Source organism: Melanaphis sacchari, unplaced genomic scaffold, assembly GCF_002803265.2.
Source record: "Melanaphis sacchari strain LSU unplaced genomic scaffold, SCAv2.0 Contig116_pilon_pilon, whole genome shotgun sequence".
In the NCBI taxonomy this organism is placed as follows: domain Eukaryota; kingdom Metazoa; phylum Arthropoda; class Insecta; order Hemiptera; family Aphididae; genus Melanaphis; species Melanaphis sacchari.
Window position 1 is genome coordinate 810,301 of NW_020270453.1, and position 12,619 is coordinate 822,919.

General features: G+C 23.6%; 1 protein-coding gene across 1 annotated transcript in view; it reads right to left on the bottom strand.

Moving 5' to 3' along the window:
* The window catches only part of LOC112603949, a 69,647-nt gene that overhangs the window by 34,533 nt on the left and 22,495 nt on the right, over positions 1-12,619 (bottom strand). The window contains exon 2 of the mRNA XM_025352779.1: positions 2,409-2,763. Coding sequence (XP_025208564.1) covers positions 2,409-2,688 — 280 coding nt within the window. The 5' untranslated portion in view covers positions 2,689-2,763. The remainder of the gene's footprint in view (positions 1-2,408; positions 2,764-12,619) is intronic.

Here is a 12,619-nt window from a genome sequence, read left to right on the forward strand (position 1 = left end):
AAATTTATGATCGTTTATATTATACGTACAAATATAAAAAAATACGATAACTAAGTTAAAATAAGTGTGGTATATAATAAATATACTGAAATTTTGAAAACAAAACTTAAAATGTCTAATTGAAACCTACAGGTAGTGCTATGTCATTATAGAATATGTGTTATATAAATCACTAATCAGGAACTCTTGTATTATCATTTACAATAATATGTTCGATTATATTATGTAATAATTTTGTTGACTAAAATAAAAATGTAATCGTAATCTCGATTCGTGATTATCAAACAATTATATATAATATGGGTATTTTTTTTAAATGTGATTATTTTTAAAATAATCTCTTGCAGAATTGTTATTAACGCATAATTCAATTTTGTTAGCCCCCACAATCTGCGTGTGCCTAGGAATAAACTAAATTTAAAAAATGAAATAATAATACGTCATTATCTGTGAATTAATATCATTATCAAAAATATGAGAAAAATATTATCAAGATATTAAGATATCTTTATATTATAATATTACCTAATATTTAGGAATATTACGCATAAGTATAAAAACTTGCTACTTAAATTAATACAACCGTGGTCCAACAAAATGATAATTTGACAAAAGTACACATATATAATTATTTTATAATATTTAAGAGCAGTCATTATTATTTATTGAAACAAGTTTTAAATTAAGATTTCTATCATTAGGTTAAAACATGATCGATTTAATTACACTATTTACCTATATTAATGCGCGTAAATATATATATATTATGTATATTTTTATTTTATAAAATAAACATCTATTAAGCACATTTCTAATAAAATTCTTCGATTTTTGAAAGTGATGAGATAAGTAAGGGTTTCAATATTGTAGTACATATTTATTTGAAATTGATAGTTTTATTTAAATCTATATATAAATTGAAAGTAAAACATAGTATTTAAAATAATTACCAAAATGATAGAACCAGGTGTAGTATACAATAATAATAGTCCTTTGTGTATATAAGTAATGTTAGTAGTATATCTATATTATTTTTCGTACATTTATAATTATTAATATTTTAATAATATTGATTAATGACGATTGAACTTTAACTTAACATATCGTTTTAATTTATTCAATAGCGTCAATATGAAAATAATTAGTTATTAGGTGTTAAATTAAAAATGTTTTAAGTTTTATTACAAAATAGTTTACACATTTTATAAAAATTTAGATAATATGACCTCGATATTTTTTAACTGCGAAAAGAATAATTTGCAAAGAACCCATACATTAAATGTTCAAGCATTTTTATTCATACTTATACAAAGATTTTATAAAACAGCAATCGAAAATAAATTAAAAACTCAACAATTTTTAAATATCTATAAATAGCACAACTAAACACAAATATTTTGAAAGTTAATCATGTCCATTCATTTTTATTACTAGTATTTTGTAAAAATTGCAAGTCCCTGTAGCTATTTACGTTTGAATTACAATAAAAAAAAAGTAAAATTGACTATGCTAAAAACTGGTTTTACGTACAAAATATTCATAGTATTACACAATAACCGCTTAATAATGATGGTATAAATACGAAGACTACTATTGTAAGTTATACTTGAATAAGTATATAAATATCACCAATATAAAAATACTTTAAATTATAGTGGTAGATCTACTATTTGCTATATAGTATAATAGCTATTTATATAAAACATTAGGCAATTTTTTTTTTATATTTAAAATGACGTAATTGAACATTTTTACGATTTTTTTTCATGAAGTTGTCCCAAATATCAATCTAAGTGTCCTCGTGAAGTCTCTTTTCAGTATTTAGTCAATTAAGAAAAGTAAGAGGAACACATTTTATTTCAATATATCAATAAGGGATCGGAAATTATAGCAACTAAATAAATACTGTTTAGCACTTGAAAACGTTAAATATGTATTGTAAAAAACTAAGAAATATTCGAAGTAAAATTTTAAAAGAAAACATATACATTTTTTATGCTTTGAAATCATTGTTTTATCATAATTTATAGATATATATGGCTAAGTGTGAGATGTTTAGGAATTCGATACCTACCGACTGTTTATTTCTACAAAAATAATTCACTTCTACATTTTCGATAGTTCCAATTATAATTTTAGACGTTCTCGATGAGAATATGATATAAAATAAGTCATCAAAATGTGTTTGATTTCATTTATTTATGTGAGAAAAAAATAAGTCGTAGGTATACGCCAATATGTCGAAACGAATTTGTATCTTTGGACGTTCCAAGACTTATCAATGAAAACATGGATTCGCTTGGACTTTCGAGTCATGAATTATTTCATAACAATCGGATAAATAATATTATAAGTTATTGAAATGACATCATGACAGTAATTGATACGATTTTTAGACTCGGTCTTACCTCCATGTTTCCACTGTTGGATCTTGCAGTACAAAAAGCACAGGCACACGCACGCGGCGCATGACAGGGCCAGTGTGGATAAGATGGCGTTGATCCAGACGTCGTTGATGACGATCTCATCGTACATGAGCCGGCCGTGCACGTTGACTGCTCCGCGATGCGTGCCGTTGCGCTGGCCACTTCGGATTATCGTGGAGGCCACGGTCGTCGACGTGGCCACAGCGATCGTACGCGCAGTGGCCGTCGGAGTGGTTGATGCCAGTAGAGAGGCGTCCATCATATAATATTAGAGTAAAAATATGTGCGGATACAACAATCCTGTGTGCGGGATGTGAAAGTCGCCTGCGGCTCAGACCTAAAAAACGATAATAAAAAAATTACAAAATAGAACTTAATAATTGTCGTGCATGTACGCCTCAGAAAATTAACTGATGGCCCGCCCCACTCGTTAGACTTCGAAATAATAGCTACTTTGTCATCAAAACCCTCTTATTAGAAAAAACATCGTAATTTTCCATTCCGGAAAATTTCAAAGACACCAAAGCACAACCGCAAGTGTTGCGATTTTCTAAATAACTTAACCCAAGTAAATGTTCAAAATAAGTAGTGTTGTCGAAAGCGAATGGCTTCTCCAGTCAAATATTTTAGTTGTTAATTATATTTACTATTTTAGCATTTGATAATTGCTTACTGTTCTCAACAGAATAGATTTTAAAAATTTTGTGGATAAACACAACAAGATGGAGAACTTAAAAATTTAGAAATTATCGGTAAATCGGTGAAATAAAATTATGAAGTGTCATATCTCTTTTTTTATGGATGACGCGTCACTGCCAACCGTTTATACAACTTTTCTATTGTATTATCTTAAACAATTACTGTTGAGTTTAAGTATAAAAGTAAATGTTTCAATAAGTATTCATTATAATATAGTACCTAATGTTGTTATGGTAATTTTATTTTACAATTATCATGAAGAATTTGGATGCGCAAAAATAATATTTTATCAAATTGTCTTTACTAACATGCAAACGAACATTCGTTGAATACTAATTGAGTTCGTATTTCGGAAGGTAAAATATAAATAGGTATAAACCAGTTCAAATAACTGAATTGTGTATATACATACATGTATTATACTGTATTACGTGAATTTATCCAATTTTTCAAAATTAACATAAAGTAGGTAACCACTCTTTTGTATACTAAGTAGTAAGAGTCGAGTGTACTTCGTAATAGTCGTAATAGAGTAGGTCACTTACTTAGTTTATTGTATACGGATGTTTTTAATTAGAATTTAATACTAAATTATTGCATTTGAAAAACGATTCTGACCGATTAGATAGTCAATCGGCCTATTTCATAGTTATTTTTTATGTTTTTTGATATTGTTTTAAAGTAATTTTATTACTACAAGTTTAATAGTAGACCGATTAAATTTTTGCCGAACATATTTCATTTATTTTATTATTGATATTTAATTATTGTAATAGCATAATATATTTGTATCAATTATTATTATTACCTAACTTTTGATTCTTTTAAGCCAACACTGCTTGTACCACATAAAACGGCGTGATTTTTAAATCACAATAAAATAATTAAAGTCGTTATTTTTCGTTCAATATCTAATTTTTAACTTTAAATAATGTCTTAAAAAATAAATTATATATTTTTTAGATTTTTGGTTTCAGAATAAACTAATTAGGTGCCTTATATTAAATTTCTAAACTTTTTTTATGAGCAATAACTCTAATACCAAGCTGCATGAAAAATCTATTAATTTAATAGTTCAATAAAATATAGTGGATCAATCACGGGTCACTAAATCATATTTAAAAGGACCATAAACTCACTATTGATTTTTTAAATGTTTAATGATTGTTTATGTAACCTAGTATATTTACATTTACTGGTCCAAAAAGTAATAATAGACACTAAAAAAAAAAAACCTTTTTTGTAAGATCAAAATTCATTATTCCATTCAGAGTCTAAAACATTTTTAATTAAATCTGTAGAATTTGTACGGCCTCTCTCCTGGCAAGATTCAGTATTAAAACATAGGCCCAATTAGTAAAAAAAAATAATTTGTTAAAGAGCCGTTGGACTTAATTAGTTCAAAGAGGTTTTATTGGAACTCAGTTCGAATGCATCCGAATATTTTATAATAGGAGCAAATAATAGTGACTTGAAGTTGGTCTCCATAAAATTTTAATTTTCGACTGAGTTTTAAATATTTTTATATTATTATGTTCTACATACTCAAATAATTATAAATAACTTAAATATAGAATACTGTAAAAAAAAAAATAAAGTTTAATTATTATTGATTATAGATAAAGTTCTTATTACCTTTAAGTTTGTTAAAAATTCAATTAAATTTACCTAATAATAAAGTTAATAATATAAAATAGATCCTGCTAAAATGATCTATTTTACACATTAATACGTTTGTAAAACGTTGACAGCGCATGCGGGAGTGGCATCTTTTTACGTAAAATAATGTATTATTAACCTATAATTACATTTTATTATAAAATAGTTCATATTTTGAATAATATGAAATATTATTACAACTATCTTCTATACTAACTTAAATTAAAAATTTGTAAACAAATTAATGTGTTCAAGTAATAAAATGTAATAAGAAATATTACAGCCAATAACAATATTTTACACAGCAAACTAGCTTATTAGTTACTTGCATAATATATATATATACATAATATTATACATATTTATTAAAATTATTTATTATAGATTCAATGTAGAGATCATTATTTAATTTTATATTTGTATATTTTTTCTTATTATTCTTAAAAATGGAAACCCGATTATTTGTTACCTATTAAAATAAAATATTATCATTTACTAACCGCTGTTCATAGCATTAAATTATGTAAGCTCTTACTATGGGAAAATATCTGAATAAAAAACCTCGTATTTTTATATGAAATTGGGTATAGGTTTTGTCGGTAATTAGATTTATTGTTGTCGGTCGTGAAAATCGATCACTTCGACTTATCAAGAGATATATAGAACCCTAAAAAGAACTAAATTTAGTAAAAAAAAAAAATACCATTACTTTGTCGGCGTTCAATATGTATATGGCGATGTTTACGCGCAATTTCATATAGTGTTTTTTATATATTAAGTTTTGTTTTGTAGATACGTTATAATGCGTAGTCCATATCTACCTAAAAATGACAATATAACGGATCGAGAAGAATATTGAATCAAACAATATTATATTGTAGAAAACGTAAACTTTTAATTTAATAAATTATTATTTCGTATATTTTTATTTAAAGTAGGGTTGGTAAGTAAATGTTTTCAAATTATAAAAAAATATTAATATAACGCTCAGGAATGCCAACGAAAAATTAAATTTCACAATCGATATAATTGGAATAGATAATAGATTTAAACATTATCGTATTTCAATGGTTTAATGGTAATTACGAATCGGTATGTAATAATCTCATATTTTTATTCCACATAATTTATCATAACTTCAACAACAATATAACTGCCCACAGAATCGCTACGATGACAACAATAATTAATATTGCAGCAGTCCATGTGATCGTGTCACAACTAAGAGTAGTTTCATTATACATAGTTATATTATATTTTATGTAATAATGTACTTGTATTATGCCGCAAGTTCATAACGCATCGTTGCTTGAGGCAATATAATATAAATAGAATAAGTACCAAATATTATACGCACCGTGTTATATATTTCAATATTTCAATATTATTTTGTCCGGGTTGGTCAGGTCGTATACCTACTGGTCTGAGAAAGTTATAAAGTATATACTGTATTATACAGGATGCGAATCCGTTAATCACGTTCGCGCCCCGGAATTTAAGTAAATATATACTTAAAGAGCAATATTTTGAAACACTTAGATTTATTATAACATTATAAAGTCAAGTGTCTTGAGAATCAATATATTTTATCGAAGATTGTTAAGCAGATACATTTTTTTTTGGAAATATTTATGTACCTAACTAAATCAAAACTCCAACTAGTAGTTCCCAAGTTATTAAAATGTATAATATATTATTATACTAAGGATAATAGCCATTAAAAAGTGGTCTTACAAAAATGTAAAACAGATATAATATTGGATATAGACATGTAGTATTTATTATTGATTATTATACTCAGACAATCGTTGAAAAAATAAAATACGTTGATACTAATAGTTTTGATTGATTACTAATAGTTTCAAATTATCATAATCCACATATTTTAGTATTGAATTATAAAACTATTTGATCAAATTTTGATTAAAATCTATTAACATTTTTAAATAATTCGTACGGTTTATAATTAACAGAGTAATTCTAATTTGAACAAAATAATGGTACATAAGCAGTCCACTAATCTAAATATTTGAAAATATGTAATTCAATATTTTGAGAATCAGGATTTGAATGAATATAAAATTAAATAAAAATAAAGGGTCGAACATTTGCATGGCAAATCCCCCTGTAAAATGCTTCACCGGAAAATTCAATGACAGTACGCGTACTGATCAGATATTCATTAACACTTACCCTCTGCAAGCTCACTGATACATACTATTCAAAAACATAATATATCAATTGGTATACATAGGTAGTTATATTGTAATTGTTTAGGTCACCGTATGTATTACGCCATCATAATACTATAATCAACAAGCATATCAAATGTAGTTAGACTTAAGCGTATATGTATTTTATATTTCAACGTTCAAGAGTTATCGTTTTGCCGGCCATTCATGTATCGCATTTTACATGTCATTCTGATGATGTATTAAAAAAAAAAAAAACGGAGATATTGTTATTATAATACCATTGATTTTACAATATACTAATATAGTATATTGTAAATATTATGATATTACGTATCATAGAGTGTATTTCGTTAAACATTATATATAATTCTAGATGTCTTTCCGCTCTGGTTTTTGGGCTAATTTTTGGTCCCGTTCAATGTAAAAACTTGAAATTCAATTGTTAACATAAATATTATACTAACGATTACCACGATATTTTTTTTTAAATTCTAATAAAAATTCATACGAGAAACATTGCATTAAATATTCAAACTTTAAGCGAAAAATTAAAAAAATATATCTATTTTTTACTATAAAATATCTACAATTTTTAATTTTTGTAACAAACTTTGTATTAAACTATTAAGCTTTTTAACTCACAGAAAAACAATTGTAGTATGATAAATAGTCGATTAAAAACTAAAAAGTTGAATATTTAAATATTGTAAATTGTTAAAAAAAATACAAATTATTTTTAAATCTCTAAAAAGTGCTAAATATTTGGTGAAAAATCAATTTTTTATGGATATTCGTTTTTGAATTACAATATACTTTTCTATGATTTATCCATGAAGTATCAAATATTTATGCATGATAAATACCTGGACAAAAACTTTTGATATAACTAAAAAAAAATATCTCCATAAAAAATTGGAGCGTTTTTCTATTGTTGATAATATTTTAGAAACAAGAATCTAAAAAAATATCAAAAATAATTAAAGTTCCGACAAATGTTTAGTTCCCTAACAAACCACATCTATATAATTAATTAGAAGTTATTTGTTTTTATTTACTATTTGAAAGATTATTTTATATAGTTAACTTGACAAATGATTAAAAAAAGCCCTAAAAAATTCTTAGAAAGATATATTACAAATATATGATTCTGGTAAAACGTTAAATATAGTTTGTAGTTTTGGAGGCCAAAGTGAAAAATTCTAAGAACTGTTCGAAATAATAGAAAAATAAATAATTAAAAAATGGGAATACTTACAAAATTCTTATTTTTGATAAAATCCATTGGTTTTTTTTTTCGTTTTAATTAAAAACTAATAACTATAGAAACCTAACAAATTTATCAAACATTAACATTAGTATTTTATAGATATGATTATAATTTTCAAATATTTTGAATTTTTTTGTCATTTATAGACATTTATAATGTTCTACTTTTTACATATTAGATTATCAGTGGTTAATAAATGTATTGATTTTACAATGATGTGTTTTTACTTTTTTTATCAATAAACATTTTTCTAGACTGTAAAAATACTTCAATTTTCAATTTTGGAAGTGTTTTATGGTTAAAAAATTGGATCAAGTTGGTACTTTGTCAAATAAAAAATAAAAAATCCTAAGTACTTTTCAAAATAATGGGGAAAAATAAAAAAAAAATTGAGAAAAATGGAAGTTTTCACGTAAAACCAGTACTTGACAAAATTGATTTTGTTTTACTCTCATAATTTGGATACAAATTACTGTAGATACTTTAAATTTTTATGTTTGATAAACATGATAATATTTTTATATATTTTAAAGTTAATTATTTAGCTATTATTTATAATACGAACATTTTAATTGATTTTCGCTCTTGTTATGTTTATTTCTATAAAATATAAATGTTGATAAAAAATTAAAGCCCAGTAAAAATACTTGAATATTTAATGCAAAGTCGCCCATAGTTTTTTTATAAACTAGCTAAAAAATATCAAAAATTTATAGTCACAATATTTTTTTGTATACGTTTAATGTTAAAATTTTTATAAAATTCGTTAAAATCACAAAGTTTGCAAATTATTTTGTATTTAAAAATTAGTAAAAATCATTTATTTATATCTAAGATTCAAAAATTTAATACAAAATTCTTCCTTAGATTTTTTATCTATAATAAAATTATAGTTCACCAGAAAATTACGTTTATTTTTATGACTGTCTGAAGTTACACATTTTTACGACATTGGATGTTTACTCATATAATAAATATTTCTCCTCAAACAGTTTTTAATATTTTATTATAGTTTAAAAATAAACAACAATATATATTTAAATTTTTATCAAATATTTTTATTTGTATTTTCTACATATAGAATAATTTTCTAAGTATATTAATCCTTTTTGAGTTATTTATAGACATTACATTTTTTTTTCAATTTCTTTTTATAAATAACAATAAAAAATTATTTACTTGATCAAAGTTTTTGAAAATGTTATACAAGATTTCACATAAATTGGTTTTATGTTAATATTAAATTAACATCTCCAACATTTTATTGTTGTATTTACTAAAATCTCAAATCTTCATAAAATTTGCCTACAATTCGTAAATTTACAAACTATAAGTAAAATCTTAATTGTTATAGCTTAAGTTTTAAAATTTAATATAATTTTGCTCATAGGTAAGTCATATTAAAACTAAAATCTCTAAAAAAATATATAAACACGGTTATTTTTTAAAGATATTTGAAGTTAAAATTTGGACGAATTTTCATATTTTAACAATGAATATCAATGTTGATTTTTTGTTAAAATTCAAAAACATTTTTAGCGGGCACTTAAATTTTACATATATTATGAATAATTTTGCTATACGCAATAAAATGTCTAAAATTTGGAAATTCTATTTTAATTATTTATTCCAAAGTAGAATATATATTTTGAGATATTTCGATACATAAAAATTAAAATTGTTTATTTTCATTCAAAAGAATAAAAAAATAAAAAAAAAAAAATTAGTATAGCACATATAATGTTTATCCAAAAACGTTATTTTGTAACATGTTTAAATTATGCAAAAGATATATTTTTAAGTACGTCAATATTTTCTGAAATAAGTGAAAGTGGATGCTGTATATTTAATGGGAACCACAAGTATTATAAAATATTTTTATAAATAGAAAATGACAGACTGTCTACGTTTAAAACCGTTTTTCATATCTGTATGTCTATATATATATATATATATACAACTAAATTTATTATTTAATTCTAATTTAATACATTTATGACAGTCTTCTATATAGAACGACGAAGCACTCTCGACATTTTACTATACAGCATAACAGGAAGTACTGAGTAGATCGAATCCTCTATTTTTTTATTTACGAAGTGGTCAGTATTTTTTGATATACCAATTTTTTTTACTGTATTTAATATGATATATTATTATTATTTATTATTTATATCAACCCTAAAAATCTATTGGAGCGATAGTATGTAAAATGTATAATATACCTAAGGGTTATAAAATTATTATTTTATGTCACTTATTACGGTTATATTTTAACCTTTGAACATAATATTTTTATTGTATATGAATTTATTTCTGGTGTGTGCACCTAAATAGAAATATTTTTGCGATATCACTAAATGCACATAGAAGAAAATAAAAATTGAATAAATTACCTACAGTCTTTGAAATTCTAAATCCATAAAACCATATAACACCATAATAATTTTGGTATTTGTGATTTAGGATACTTGAGTTAGTAAGTCCTCATTTCGGTTGCCTAACTGTAAAGTATTTTATCGAAGGCGGCTTTACTATATGATTATAAATGCTAGTATTTATAAGATGATTCATCAAGCATTCACATCCTTTCTTATTTAATAGTACTTACAGCTATTAAACACCTAAAAATTTGATTTTCAGTATTTTGAAATATTAGTTTTAAATTTGTTTACATTACTTAATGAGTGTCTCGAAATTCAAAATTCTGTTTTTTAAAAATAACTCCTAGTTTCTACTGTTATTTAATGGACAACTTTTTCAAAAAAATTTACCTACCAAAATCAAAATTCTAACGAGTATTTTTTGAGTTGTTTATGTTTATAATCAAGAATAATTGGTTCATGATTATGGATTTGAAAGACTTAGGGGCTATTTGAACGTTATTATTATTAATATTAATCTATTAACATTTATAATTTGTGAAAATGGTCAAAGTATAATTTTATACTAGATTCAATATTTAAATTTTTGCTAAAATAATTATTAAAGATTTATCTAAACATTATCCTTAACTTATACGTAAAAATTGTATTACTGAATTTATAAATACCTAGGTGCATTAAAATATCCAACAAAATTATCTAATAAATAATTTTAATTAAAAAATCAAAATTAATTCATTAATAAAAAAAAAAAAATTAACGTGGGTATTTTTGGTAAATAATTCTGTATATTATTACATTGTAAGTTATGAAAACAAATGTAAATGGCATTTTTCTAATATCATTGAGCTGCTATTAAGTTCTTTATCGATGTGAGTAGTATATATTATAGTTTTATTTTTTTACATTTTTAGTGATTAAAAAGTATAATAATTGAATAGTTTATACGTTTATTATTGTTTAGAATTATTAATTTTATGACTTGGAAGATTTTTGCAATAAAAATATCGAAATATAAATACATAATGAATAATGAATCTCAAAAACAAATAAATGTTTAACGATTAAAAAAAAATCTTGCAACACTTAAGAATAGTAGATTGTTTTAAAATAACTGTTACCTACGTCTTACTATATTCACAATATCAAAAATACAAAAAAAAAATATTTCGTTTTAATTTTTTTTATAAAATATATAAAAACATTAAAATTGTAAAAATATACTTTATGCATTAATGTTGAACGAAAATAAAAATTATGAACTATCACTTACGCTACAAAAAAGTGAGTCATGTATCTAATAATTAACAAAATATAGGTAAAAGCGTGTACACTTTTATATTGAATTCATTGCTATTTGAAGACATGATTTGAATTTGTAGCCTATCGGTAAATAATTTGTAGCGATTTTTCATACCATTTAATATCCCATAACATACACTTAATAATGAATACACCATTTTCAACTTTGAGAATTTTCACAGTTCTTTAAGAACTTAAAAAAGAGAACGAAACTTTTGCATTATACCTGATTAAAAATATAATAAGTTCTCCAAAAGTTATATTATATGAAAAATAATAAATTTATTACAATAATTTGATTTTTCAATGTCTTTGGATTGTTTTGTGAAAATAAAACTTCCATTTTACTATAAAATATTTAGTGGACATTTTTTTTTTTGAAAATAATAATATACTCAATTCAAAATTCAAACAAATAGTTTTTCATTTATTAAAATGTTCATTAAGAATAATAGTCACTAAAAATAACTTTATAATAATACAAAATATATGTTACATTTAATTTAGTATTTATTATACTTGAAATAATTTAACATATTACAAAATGTTAATAGATTAATTCTAATTTTAACAATTTTCATATCATCATAACTTCCATACCTTCTAAATTCAGTATTATGGATCTACATATTATTTTTACTACAAAAAAACTATAACCTAATCATTCGATTTTTGATATTGGTGGGT